This window comes from Pelophylax lessonae (genome assembly GCF_965119305.1).
Source record: "Pelophylax lessonae genome assembly, chromosome: 8".
Lineage (NCBI taxonomy): Eukaryota > Metazoa > Chordata > Amphibia > Anura > Ranidae > Pelophylax > Pelophylax lessonae.
Window position 1 is genome coordinate 108,780,255 of NC_138775.1, and position 14,832 is coordinate 108,795,086.

Sequence of the window (14,832 nt, forward strand, 5' to 3'; positions counted from 1 at the left end):
ACTGTCGGAGGACGTAAGAGAAAACACATTTTTAGAAATAAAATCATAAATCAGAAGAAGAAGGCTGAGACTGTAGCCCCAGCACAGGGAGAGCCTATCTCACTCCTAACCAGGCAGAAGACAAACTGAGTTGGGATGGCTGATAGCAGGGGGGTATTATTGGACCAGTGGGACAGCCCCCATAGGTGTGTCTATGTAGATTACTTTGTTTTTAACAAGTCTTATGCCTAGCTTGCTCCTATGGATAAGAGGTCAATACCCATTGGTGAAGACTGTATTAGTGGGCGGCGACTGTCAGAGGACGTAAGAGAAATGCTCATTGGCGCTGTATGGACGCCAGCTAAATGCTGGCTAGCGCTTCCTGGCGCTCAAAGATACTGTGAATACTGAACTTGTGCTAGAACTTCGACTTTAACTTGTTTGTTAACTCAGAAGATCCAGGACTGTAGAACACTTGACTCCTGACACTCGATTTAGCTCAAAAGTCACTGAACAGCTCCCTCCAGCCCTTCACTGACTGAGGTAGCTCCTTGTCACTGCTTGTGCTGCTGCAACTCTTAACTCTGTACACTACAAACTGACTCATCAGGGCCTAACCACTGGTGTCCCCTTTTTACATTTCAGGGTCCTCTGACTAGGTACCCCCTCTAATACTTCAGGGTCCTCTGACTAGGCACCCCATTTACAGCTAGCTGACTCCTGGATCCCTGGAACCTTCTCTGGAGTGGTCCCCTCTACACTTGGCAGAACCCTAGGGGCAGTTCACCGTACTCACGACCTTGGCAGGCTTTCCTGGAACTGAACTCCTCTTCCTCCACTGGTCCTCGGCACACCGGATCCATTTAGCAGCTCAAATCAGCATTTTCTGTATTCCCAGGCAGCCACCCAGAACACCCAATCCTTCTGACAGGAGGAGAGACAGCCGTACTCTCCCTCCTAGGACTCTGCTTCATGCAAAAGACGCTGAGTCATGCGTTCCCTCAAAACATATACCCACTTCCAGAATCCTGTGTGGCAGAATCTGCCTTCTGGGGTAGATAAAGGCCTAAATGTGTCTCTGACTGGGTTTCCTCCACTGCCCAATGAGAACCCTCTCATGGAGCCAGTGGGGAGACTCCCCTCTCAGCAGACACACCTGGGAGACATGACAGCCAGCTGAAATCATGGCCCTGCTGTTAGGCAGCCAAGGCCCACTATACTTTTACCTAGCACCTACCTGTAGGGTGCTACATACAGTTTATAGGTCACGTTAAAGGTGGAAAGTTCTGAAATGACTTATTGTCTCATTTTTTTTACATCACAAAAACCTGACATTTTAACAGGTGTGTCGACTTTTTATACCCATTGTATATAAAAGCACGTTTGCAAATGCGTATTACCTAAAGACGACAAGAGAGAGTGTATGTCACGTGGATGTTTTTTATTTAATTTTTTGGTTTAACTTTCACATGTATAATTTAGTTGGATATTGTGATAGAACTACACGATATTTACTTTTATATGGTTTTTTTACACACTTTTGGGAGTGACAAAAGGTGTGGGCAGTTGTTGGACTTTTGAATATCTTTGAGTTGGAATAGCAGTGCAAATAGTGTTTCTGATCAATACTTGACCTTCTGATTGAAGAAAAACAACATTCGTGTAGTTTTGAAGAAGGAAATAAAATAAAGACAGAAAAAGAAATGTGGGAGAAATTTGTTCTCTGCAGTCAGGAAAAAAGTATCTAAGCTCCTAGAACACTAGCAAAAAACTGAGGCATGATAGTTGAAGGCGAGGTTATACAGGGATTGGCTTAAAATGTATGTTTTCCAGCAACATGAAAGCAACAGTATAAATTCACTGTCCAAAATTATCTACAAATACTATGTCCCTCAATGGATGATAACGTTGTTAATTTCTTATATTTTGCAAGTACGATACAGTGGCAAAAAAAGTATTTAAATCCCCTGCAGATTTTGTAAGTTTGGCAACTTACAATGAAGTGAAGGGTCTAGAACTGTCATCATAGGTGTATTTTAAAGAGACAGAATAGCAACCAGTATTTGATCCCCTACCAACCAACAATTTTGGCTCCCACACTAGCTACACTATGTGCTCATGTGGTACACAAATTAGTCCTGTCAATTTAATAAGGTGCTCCTAATGACAATTGTGTATAAAAGACACCTGTGCAAAAAATCTCTTTCTTCCATTCAAACCTCACCATCATGGGCAAGACCAAAGAGCAAATACCAGCACAAGACCAGGTAGACCTGCACAAGGCTGGAATGGGCTACAAGAGCATCAGCTAGAAGCTTGGAGTGATTATTCGCAAATGGAAGGAATACAAAATAACCATCAATCGCTCTTGGTTTGGAGCTCCATGCAAGATTTGGCCTCATGGGGTAAGGATGATCATGAGAAAAGTGAGGGATCAGCCCAGAACTACACAGGAGGAGCTTGTGAATGATCTCAAGGCAGCTGGGATCACAATCACCAAAGAAACCATTGTTAAAACAATATGCCGCTATGAATTGAAATCCTGCAGCACCCGCAAGGTCCCCCTCCTCAAGAAGGCACATATAAAGGCCCATCTGAAGTTTGCCAATGACTATCTGATTCAGAAAAAGATTAGGAGAAAGTGCTGAGGTCAGATGAGACAAAAATTGAGCTTTGTCATGAACTTGAATCGTGTTTGGAGGAAGAAAAATGCCGACCATGACCCTAAGAACACGATCCCTTCAGTCAAGCACAGAGGTGGAAACATTCCGTTTTGGGGCTGTTTCTCTGCTAAAGGTAAAGGCCGACTTTGCTGCATTGAGGGGCCAAAGGACGGGGCCATGTTTTGTAAAATCTTGAATGAGAACCTTCTTCCCTAAGCCAGAACACTGAAGATGGGTCGTGGATGGTCTTCCAGCATGACAATGACCCAAAACATACTACCAAGGCTACAAAGGAGTGGCTCAAGAAGAAGCACATTAAGGTCATGGAGTGGCCTAGTCAGTCTACAGACTTTAATCCTATAGAAAATGTATGTAGGGAGCTAAAGCTTTAAGTTGCCTAGCCACAGCCAAGAAACCTTAAAGCGATTGTAAAGTCATTTTTTTTTTTTTAGTGAAAAATAACAAACATGTTATACTTACCTACTCTGTACAGTTGGGTTTTGCACAAAGCAGCCCAGATCCTCCTCTTCTCGGTTCCCTCTTCGGCTCTCCTGGCCCCTCCCTCTGAGTGCCCCTACAGCAAGCAGCTTGCTATGGGGGCACCAGAGCCAAGTCACAGCCGCATGCATCTATTCAGATAGGGAGCTGCGGTACGGCCCTGCCCCCTCTCTCTCCCTCCCTCTCCACATTGGCTAACTGACTTTGATTGATAGCAGTGGGAGCCAATGGTGCCGCTGCTGTCTTAGCCAATGAGGAGGGGAGTCCGGATGGCTGAGACAGTCGTGGACATCGCTGGATTGAGAGGGGGTTCAGGTAAGCATTAGGGGGGCTGCTGCACACAGTAGACTCTTTAACTTAAAGAAGTACAGCCAAAGCTTGTTTGGATATACTTTTCCTATGGATCACAGGAGCACAGTTTGTTTTGCACTCCTCAGACCCGTTTTCAGCAGAGAGCCGGCTGAAGTCCGCTCTCTGCTGACGTCACAGAAGACGGTCTAGGCTCCGCTTCATCACGACCATGGAGTTGGGATCTGCCAGATCCCTGGACTGACAACTGACTCCGCCTCTCAGCGAGCCGCTGAAAAGGCTTAGTCGGCCGCTCGAACCCCTCCACAGCCCAGCGCTCCAGCGAGCGAAAAGGGGGCAGAGCAGAGAGCTGCTGACAATCAGCAGCTCTCTGCTCACGGAGCTGTGAAAGCCGAGCGTTCAGTGGTGTTGGATCGCTCAGATCTCAGTGTAGGGGCGCTAGGGGACGGATGCAGCATCGGACTGCATCGACCTAGGCAAGTATAAATCAAATACCATAAACCCCTACTTCTCTTTTAATGCATTAACATAAAAAAAACCTTCTGACTTTACAAACACTAAGGATTTAGAGAAGATCTGTAAAGAGTGGACCAAAATCTCTCCTGAGATTTGTGCAAACCTGGTCACCATGTACAAGAAATGTCTTACCTCTGTGCTGGCCAACAAGGGTTTCTACACAAGTACTAAGTCATGGTTTGTTTGGGGATCTAATACTTATTTTACTCACTTTACAGCAACTCAATTTATAACATTTGTATCACGTATTTTTTCTGGATTTTTGGTTGATATTCCGTCTCCATCATTTAAAATACACCTAGGTTAAAAATAGACCCTTCATTTCTTTGTAGGTGGGCAAACTTACAAAATCTGCAGGGGATCAAAATTATTTTTGCCACTTTATATGGACTACAGAAACTCTAGTACTTTCAAGCACCACACAAACAAAAGGCAGAAAACTTACCAACAGGGTGGTCCATCTTACTGGGAGATGGGTCATCCACTTGGCTCTGTATAACATTTAGGAAGAAATAATGACGTAATGGTCAATAATTTTGAAATTGGAGACGATTTATCTTAAGCATTGTTTTTACAACTCAGTCATAAATATGGACTACAGTACAATTAATCATAAAGCAGATATTACAAGGGAAAATGGGAGTATAACTACAGGAAAAAAAATTGATTTTTGTAAAATCTTACCGTAAAATACTTTTCTCTTAAGCTCATTGACAGAAGCAGTCCTCTTGATTAATAACACATTGGGTTATACTGCCCTCTACAGGAGTAGGACACTAGACGGAAGGAAAACGTTCTGGCCACACCTTAGGGGCAGTCCCAGAGGGTATATCCTCTCTCTCTCTGCTACAGGAAGTCAGTTATGTCACAAAGCAGTGTCAGAGAATTTAACCCAACCCAACTCAAAAAACCGAGGGGCGGGTACTGCGTCTGTCAATGAGCTTAAGAGAAAAGGATTTTACGGTAAGATTTTACAAAAATCCATTTTTCTCTGTCGCTCATTGACAGACGCAGTCCTCTTGATCAATAACACATTGGGACGTCCCAAAGCGGTGCCACAAATGAGGGGTGGGATAACAGAAAAATTTTAATCTAGAAGGCCCAACCGGTGCCGACTAGAAGTCTTTAAAGGCTCATTAAACTAAAGGATGAGACTCAACTGAAAATCCAACGGAAAAAAACCCTTGAGGTAGACCACCGGTCTCCCTCAAATTGCGGCCTGCAGAACCTTGCGGCCAAAAGAGGCATCCGCCGATGCCATCACATCAACTTTATAAAATTTTGTAAAGGTATGAACCGACGACCAGGTAGCCGCCTTGCAAACCTGGACCACTGACGCCTGATGGCGGAAGGCCCAGGAAGCACTAAGCGCCCGAGTGGAGTGCGCCTTAACAGGGAACGGGGGATCCCGACCCTTAATAGAATATGCCTGTACCACCGTCTGTCTGATCCATCTGGAGATAGTCGCGGCAGATGCAGGCAACCCCTTTTTGGGGCCATCCGTGATCACAAAAAGTGAATCCGTTTTACGAAACGAGTCCGTAGTCTTCAGGTATACCCTGATTGCCCGAACCACATCCAAGGAATGTAACGCAAACTCCCGAGGATGACTGGGCTTAGGACACAGGGAAGGTAATACAATATCTTCATTCAGATGAAACTCTGAAACCACTTTAGGAAGGAAGGATGGATTCGGACGAAGAACCACCTTATCCCTATAAACCACCAGATATGGGGAACGACAAGATAATGCAGCCAGTTCTGACACCTTCTGGGATAAAGTAAGCAAGGGAATCTCCCTGATATCTTCAAAGGGAGGTTTCTGAAGAACCGACAACACCAGATTAAGATCCCAGGGCGGTAAGGGCGCGCGCACTGGCGGAGCCAGGTGCCGCACTCCCTGGATGAAATTCCGCACCAAGGAATGAGTAGCCAAAGGTTTCTGAAAGAAGATTGCCAACGCTGAAACCTGACCCTTGATAGTGCTCAAGGACAACTTCTGCTCAACCCCCTGTTGCAGAAAAGCCAAGATTCGGGTCACCGAATAGGTATGTGGGGGAAATCCAAGGGATTCACACCACGCAATATAAACCTTCCATGTGCGATAATAGACCTTGCTAGAAGTCACTTTCCTTGCTTTAGAGTAGGAATAACTGAAGCTGACAATCCCTTGTACTTCAGTACCTGGGTCTCAATGGCCAGGCCGTTAAAGCCAGCGATTGTAAAGCAAGATGGAAGATCGGTCCCTGAGACCGCAGATCCTCCTTGAGAGGAAGTCTCCAAGGATCGTCCGCGACCAGTCTGCCCAAGTCGGCGTGCCCGGCTTGACGAGGCTAGTCCGGAATTACCAGGATAACTGGCATTCCCTCCACCTCTATCCTGCGGAGAAGCTTCAGCAGCAACTTGAGAGGAGGGAAGACATACAGTAGCTGATACTGCCCCTACGGGGCGATCCGCGCGTCTGCTGCGTCCGCTAGAGGATCGCGGGTGCGGCCTACAAACCTCCGCACCTTCCTGTTGAGCCGAGATGCCAACAGATCCACCTCCGGGGTGCCCCAATGAAGGCACAGCTGGTGAAATCCTTGGTGCTAGACCTAAGCCACAGCCGTGGCATTGTCTGACTGGATCCGAACCGGGCTGCCCGGTCCAGAAAATCAGACAAAGTCTGATCGCTCTCAGTTCCCACACATTTATCAGAAACTTGGACTCAATCGGAAGTAGTAACTTCCTCTGGCTGAGCATAGGAGACCGAAGCCACCAGACCAGAGACTCCCTGGTCCGCTCGCTCACCCGGATCAGATTCCTGGGAGGGAACTGGGAATGATCTTTGCAAAAAGTGAAGAAAATGTCCTGCTCAAGGAACGGAAACTACCGCTCCCTGTAGCATACGAATGTTGGAAGGGAAGAATCGCACCGGTAGAAGTGATCGACACTCGATCTTGTATCCCGAGTGACTGACCTCCTGAACCCTTTTGTACGGGATTCAGGAAAGCCCTGGATCTGGAAACCGGTGAAGACGTCCCCCCACCCCAGAAATGGGTGGGGGCGCACCTTCAGGCTGTGTTGGTCTTATCTTCAGGTTTGGCTGAGCCGGATTTTTGTTTACCCGACCAGCGCCCTCTGAAACCCCCTGAGGGGGCTTTGGAGCCCTTCTCGCTCGCCCCAGCGGAGCGAACAAACCTTTTATGAGCGGAAAAGGAAGGTCCTCGCCTGTTGCGAGGTCCCTTGCCCTTAGCAGTCTGTGGCAAAAAAGTGCTCTTGCCCCCAGTGACATCCTTTATAATCTCATCTAAGGTGGCCCCAAACAGGCGATCCCCCTGAAAAGGGAGATTAGTCAAAGCTTTCTTGGAACCTAGATCCGCCGACCAGCACTTTAACCACAACACACGTCTGAGGACCACTGCGGACATCGATGCATGCCCTAACAAGGGAGTGGCATCCAGGGCGGCGTCACAGATGAACTGTAGTCCTTGTATAATTTGTTCCATCAAATCAGATGCTGCCGGGGGGATACTTCTCCCCTTTAAGTCATGGCGTAACAATTTGGCCCATTCTGTCAATGTTTGTGAAACTAAACCAATGGCAACCACTGGCCTAAAGGTTGACCCTATCAGGGAAAAAAATGGTGCGGGATTCCGCTTCCACTTTCCGATCCACCGGATCCTTAAAGGACGGAGCGTCCTCCAACGGGATGACAGAGGCTTTATTTAGTCTGGAAATCGGTGGGTCCACCACTGGTGGTACCGTCCATCTTTTAATGAGGGATTCCTCAAACGGATAACGCCTAGCAATGCGTTTAGAAACAGCAAGGGCTCGTTTCGGATGATCCCATTCCTCTTTAATTTTATTGCCAAAACATTTGGGTAAAGGAAAAACCTTCGCCATCTTGGCACGCTTTCTAGTACCAAAAGGAATTTCCATCTCGGTTACCTCTGCCGGTGTAACCTCAAGTCTTAAGGTTTCCCGGACAGACACAACTAGTGCGTCCACCAGCGCTTCTTCTTGTGCTATGGCGGAGGCAGATACGTCCTCCTCACTGTCTGAGGAGAAATTACCTGAGACAACAGCCCCAGCAGAGGGACCTGCAGCTGCAGTGACCAGCTCAGAATCTGTATCTGAAGTATCAGATGAAATAGGGGTAGGCGTGGGTCGCTTTCTTGACCCCCGTCCCTGACAGGCTACCTCCACCCGGGATACCAAAGACTCCAAAACTGCTGATAATGCATCAATAACCAGTGGGGTACTGGAGGGTCCTGCGGCCACCTCGAGGGGATCAGGTGGGGATACATGTGTGGCAGGGTCCATGATTATACAAGACACTTGCCAGCTAACAAAAAAATAATTGCAAAGAAAAAAAAAAATTTTTTTTTTTTCTTTTTTGTAATCCCCCAGCGCAAACAGCGCCCCTCAGTGTTACCTGCTTTTGGACCCCACAGAGAGAGAGAGAGACCCCAAGGCTCACCACCTGATGCACAGAAGTTTCTATCAACCTGCCTCAGCGCTGTCTTCTTACAGACAGGAAGTCTTTTGGCACTTTTCCCGGGTAAAGGAGGCGGCTCCGCCCCTTTACACGCCTTCCGGCGCCTCCCATGCTTCTCCACGAGGTAACTGGTCACTTCCAAAATGGCCGCCCCCATGCTGGAGACACGAGGCTACGCCAAGATGGTGGCCCCGCGGGGGAAATGGCGGCGGCCTGTGGAAGATGGCAGCGGCCTGCGGAAGCGATATCGGCCTGTGCGGCCTGCGGGGAGCTGTGGGAGGATAGCGGTCTGCGGGAGGATGGCGGCCTGCGGATGGCGGTAGTCCAGGCACAGGCATCGGCCTGTATTGCAACCTTATCAGGTAGGATGCTATCACCCTTATACATGGCCATCATCACAGTAATGCCACTGACTTCAGTCATGGTCCCTTAACAGTGCCCACTTATACAGTGACTTTAGATAGTCAGCTCCCAAACCAAGCCTCCTGTTTTTTTTTTTTTTTTTTTCACACAATCACACTCAATTGGGGCATCTGTGACCTGTTACAGGATAGAAAGGGGACCCAGAAACCTGAGCGTCCGACCATCCTAAGGAGGGGCCCGCGTCCACCAACCAACCCGACAGGGGGTAAAGGGGAAATATTCTACTCACCATACCAGAACCAGGCAGGCGCCAACTCCTGACAGAACCCTTCTCCACCGAGGTGGGGGGGCTGTCGACCAATACGGACGCCGTGACTCAGTTTCCAACTGGTCGTTGGCGTCCAGGCGAGACGCTTAATTCGCAGGGTCAGTCCCCGTCCAGTGGGACTATGTCGCGGCCGACCCAGCGCGGAGCTAGAGCCTGCACGCGCTCGCAGGCTGACTGGGGTGACCACTGGATCTCAACATCCAGCCCGTCGCCCAGTTTCAGCGTACTTGCTTGAAGATCTCACAGGAACACTGGAGAAAAAAAGCTGCCTAAAAGTTTTCTAAAAAATCTTGCCAGGACCAAGATCCCAGCAAGAAACTGACTTCCTGTAGCAGAGAGAGAGAGGATTTACCCTCTGGGACTGCCCCTAAGGTGTGGCCAGAACGTTTTCCTTCCGTCTAGTGTCCTACTCCTGTAGAGGGCAGTATAACCCAATGTGTTATTAATCAAGAGGACTGCGTCTGTCAATGAGCGACAGAGAAAGGAATTTTGACTAACCAGTAAATTCCATATCTTTGTATGCAGTACAGGACACAAGCTAAAACCCTGGGTTATGGGGTCATACCTTCAGGTGACTTGACCCTGGAAATGCTTTAAAAAGGGACACCCATTTGTCACCTTCCCTAAAACCCTGCCCACTCTGATTCCTCAGTTTTGTAGCAAGCAATGCAGAGTAATCAAGGAATGAAAGCATGGTGGCCTGTGTCTCCTGCACTGTACGCCAGGATAGGAAATAAAAGGCAAGTCAAAACTTGTGTAATCCTAATTTTACAGTACAGGACACAGGCAAAGTATTTATAGACCCTAGGATGGTTCCTAGCAATGAATGTGAAAGGTGGCAAGCGACTAGGCAAACATAACTGTGTCAAAAGCAGAATTGTCTCTCTTTTTTGAACTTTTTTGAAAGTACGAACAGGGGACCAGGTGGTGGCCTTACACAGCTGAGCTACAGAGACCAGGTGCCAAAATGCCCAGGAAACTCCCACTGATCTGAAATAGGAATGTAAAAGTGCAGGAGATTGATCACTAGCGCTCACGCCAACAAGTACAAGATTTCTTATCCATCTCTCAATGATGGACTTAAGCCAGCCATAAATGGATCAACATTGGGTTGGTCCTGCAGGACTGGACAAATTTCAATCCATGTACAAGCAATCTAGAGATCGACTTCTATACAATCGTCCTGTCAAATTTTTGACACTTAAGCCTCGTACACACGCACCGATTGTTGGCCGTAAATTTTCAGCCAACGTCCGATCAGCCGATTGTCGGCTTGTTAGTATGATGCTTCCGACAACCGACTGCGACTTTTCGGCCGAACAAAATCTGGTGTGCATGCTATAAAATTTTTGTTGGCCGTCAGCAGAACGGCCGATTGTTCCTCAGTCGGTACAGATTTCGGCAGACAAAAATGTGATGATCAAGACTGGGCATGCTCAGAGAAGAAAAAACACACGTAAAGTAGACCAGAACATGACATCACTTCTGCAGTTGGTTGTTGTTGGCCGACAAAATAAGTGTGCAGTCTAGAGCACATTTCAACCAACACAACAACACTGGACAAAAGACGGCCGATCGGTCGGCCAACAATCGGTGCGTGTGTACGAGGCTTTAATCAGCACCACTGGCTATAGCTGGGAGTGCTAACCAGTGTATTCTGAAGGAGGAGGAAGTCTCCCCACAATACAAAGGTACAGCAGGAGGATACTCTCACCCACAATGAATGTGTGGATTGTCATTTTTTTTCCATTCAACTAGCAGGTTGAACGAAGAAAAAAAAATAAACAAATAAATAAAAAAAGAATCATTGATGGACTGTTCTAGAAAGCAAGATGACTCTTCCGAGGTCTTGAGAATAGGACAAATAGGAGATCTGTTGATTGAAGCTGTAGCTTTGAGGGGAGAGTGAAGCCAAAGATCTCCTTTGAGAGTGTTAAAGGCCTATTTCTGCTCAAGACTTAAAGTGGTTGTTAAGCCACGATGTGATCTTTACATCAACCCCTCTATTAGATTACAAACTGTATCCTAGTGCCTGTGATTTATTTAAAAAAAAAAAATTGGATTTTTGTCTTACCCTAAATTCCTTTTCTCTGAGGTTCACTAACGGACAAAGCTCCATGTCTTCTAGACCCTTAGGTTTATGCTGCTCTCTCTTCAGGAGTATGACTACACGGAAATAACTTTGGCTACGCCTCTGAGGCAGTCCCAGGGGGTATACCATCACTTCCTGCTATAGGACTTCAGTTTGTAAGCAGTGTCCAAAGAATACTTAAATCGACCCAACAGAGAGCAGTGTCCAAAGAACACTTAAATCAACCCAACATAGGGGTGGGTGCTGTGTCCATCAGTGAACCAAAGCGAAAAGGATTTTACGGTCTTCGCTTTCCTTCACGGACGGACACAGTTCCATGTCTTCTAGACCCTTGGGATGTCCCAAAGCAGTATCAACATGAGGGGTGGGAAAAACACAGCAATACATACAGTTCCCAAAAAAGGGTAAACCTAGCAAACCATGTAAAACAGGAGCTCAACCAGGAACAACTGGAGCTCACCACCAGGAAAAAAAAAATACACCCTCAAGAGGCAGGAGCCTCTACAACCGCAGCCTGCAAAACTTTGCGGCCAAAAGCAACATCTGAAGATGCAAGTACATCCACCTTATAAAATTTGTGAATGTGTGTACAGACGACTACATAGTCGCCTTGCACACCTGAACCACTGACGCCTGATGACGGAAGGCCCAGGAAGCACTAAGCGCCCTCGTAGAATGCGTCTTGACAAGGAAAGGAGGAATATGACCATTAACAGAATAGGCCCGCACCACCGTCTGCCTGATCCATTTGGAAATGGTCGCAGCAGATATGGCCTGCTCCTTATGAGGTCCATCCGAAAGAACAAAGAATTGGATTTTTGAATCAACTCCGTCACCACCAGGTACACCCAAATTGCCCGAACTACATCCAAGGAATGTAGAGCAATTTCCTTAGGATGTTTTGGCTTAGGACATAAGAAAGGCAACACAATATCTTCATTCAAATGAAACCCCGAGACATCCTTAGGAAGGAACGCCTGACAGGGTCATAACACCACTTTGTCCCTGTGAACCACCAGGTAAGGTGACCAACAGGACAACGCAGCCAACTCCCGACACCCTACGCGCAAAAGTAATGGCAACCAAAAAGGCCACCTTCTGCGACAGAGCGAGCACAGGAAGTTCACAAATGATTTAAAAAGGAGGCTATTGAAGGAGGGTATTGATCCCACGGAGGTACCAGGGATAACACCGGGGGAGCCAAATGGCGAACTCCCTGCAATAAAGTGTGAACCAAGGACTTCGCCCCCAATGGCCTTTGGAAAAATATGGCCAAAACGGAAATCTGACTCTTGATGGTGCCCAGAGCCAAACGTTGATCTACACCTAGTTGTAGAAATTCCAAAAGGCGAGACACAAAAGGAACGAGGAGAAACCTCCCCAGACTCGCACCAAGTAATGTACGCCTTCCAAACTAGATGATAAACCTTCCCAGGAGTAGGTTTTCTAGCTTTTAACTGCGTAAAAATCACCAACTCCTTCAGCACCTGGCTTTCAATAGCCAGGCTGTTAAAGCAGGATGGAATATTGGTCCCTGAGACAGAATCTCTTCCCTGAAAGGAAGTTACCAAGGAACGTCTGCTACCAGCCTTACAGGGCCTGCGTATCAAGACTGACAGGGCCAGTCTGGTGCCACCAAAACGACTGGAATCCCTTCTACCTCAATTCTGCATAGCAGCCTCGAAAGAAGTTTTAGTGGAGGAAAAGCATAAATCAGACGATACTGACCCCAAGGGGCCACCAGGGTGTCTGCGGCATCGGCCGGACGATCCTGAGACCTTGACACGAACCTCTGCACCTTCCTGTTGAGACGGGAAGCCAACAGGTCAACATCAAGGGTCCCGCACACGAGGCACAGCTGATAAAACACCTCCGGGTGAAGAGACCATTCTCTGTGATCGTCTGCCGGGTGAGAGATAGTCCACTTGCCAATGCTCTACCCCGGAACGTGCACAGCAGAGAGGGCCGGAACATATAGTTCTGCACACCCCAGGATGCCGGATACTTCCCGAGCCGTCAGGGCACTCCTTGTGCCCCCTTGATGATTAACATCGATTGTATCCTCACTGGGCATCCCTGCAGAAGATCCGTCCACTGGGGCAGAGAAATTCTGAGCGTTAAACCCAAGTAGACCGGCCGATTTCTGAAAATTCAGTGTCCATCCGAACTCCTGTAGAGTTCGCACAGTAATGTCCAAGTCGACTTCTAGAGCCGAAGAAGACTCTGCACACAGAAGCAGATCGCCCAGGTAACCTAGTACCGCAATCCCCTTCTGCCAAAGCAAGGCCAACACCGGGGCCAAAGCCTTTGTGAACACCAGAGGAGCTGAAGCGAGACCAAAAGGTAACGCCATGAATTGGATAATGTTCCTCGCCCACTGCAAAACTAAGAAAACACTGATGCCCAACATATATTGGAATATAAAGGCAAGCATCCTTGAGATCGATAGAAGCCAGAAGATCCCCTTGATGGAAGAAAGCCACTATTGTGCGGATTTACTCCATCCGAAATTTCTGAACCCGCATAAAGTGGTTCAGAGCCTTGAGGTCCAAGATCGTGCAAACCTTGCCTTCCTTCCTGGGAATGGTAACCGAACCGAATCAACTTGTGGACCTATTTGTCCAGAATCAGCAGGGTCCATGGGTCTGGAAAGAAGCGAAGACGCCACCCCCCCTCCACCCCACCCCAGATGCCAGTGAGGGCGCTTCTTCAGGCTGGAGAAGGCTAGTCTGCACAACCAGGAGTTCCCAATTTTGACTTACTGTTCCAGGGTATCTTAGAGCCTCCCGCAAAGTTACAGGTGGGCCTCAAACCCTTTTCCTGCGATCCAGATGGATGAAAGGGCAGAGAAAAAAGGACCACATTTACGATGAGGTTCCTTGCTCCGAGCAACCTGCAGAAGTGATGTACTCTTACCTCCCGTAAGGCCCTTAATGATCTCCTCCATAGAGGCAACAAATGGTCACCTACAAAAAGGTAGATCAGTCCACACCTTTTTAGAAGCCTGGTCAGCCGACCGGTATTTCAACCAAATCAAGCAGCGAAAAAATCACCGCCGTCACAGATACCCTGCCAGCCAACGGGGCCGCATCCAAAGAGGCATTACAAATGTACTGTAGGCCCTGGATCAACTGATAGTTGCATAGTAGTTGAGGTTGAACAAAGACCGTAGTCCGTGTAGGTGTGTGTGGACTTATTCAATTCCCGTACCCCTGAATGTTTCGATCCTTGAGATGTATGTCCAAGAGTCTTTTAAAAGTAGCCATACTCCCTGCAGTTACCACCATTTGTGGTCGAGAGTTCCACAATCTTAGAGCCCTTACTATAAAAAACCCCCTGGGTAGAATGAGGTTAAATCGCTTCTCCTATAAATCGCATTGTATGGCTTTGTGTCCTCTTACATTCCTTGTGACTGAGTATTTTTTTTTTTTGTATGCTGAGATCACCATTGAGGTATTTGTAAATCGCTATCATGTCTCAGGCGTCTCTTCTCCAGGGAGAATAAATCAAGCGCTTGTGAGCGCTCCTCATAATTAAGGTCTTCCAGTCCCCTACTCAGTTTAGTTGCCCTTCTCTGGACTTTCTCCAGTCCCAACACATCCTT

At 47.6% G+C, this 14,832-nt stretch overlaps 1 protein-coding gene across 4 annotated transcripts in view; it reads right to left on the reverse strand.

Moving 5' to 3' along the window:
• TNRC6B (trinucleotide repeat containing adaptor 6B) overlaps positions 1-14,832 on the reverse strand; it is a 754,281-nt gene that overhangs the window by 375,396 nt on the left and 364,053 nt on the right. For all 4 annotated transcript variants that reach the window (XM_082265794.1, XM_082265793.1, XM_082265791.1 and 1 more), the window contains exon 8: positions 4,411-4,456. In XM_082265794.1, coding sequence (XP_082121920.1) covers positions 4,411-4,456 — 46 coding nt within the window. The remainder of the gene's footprint in view (positions 1-4,410; positions 4,457-14,832) is intronic.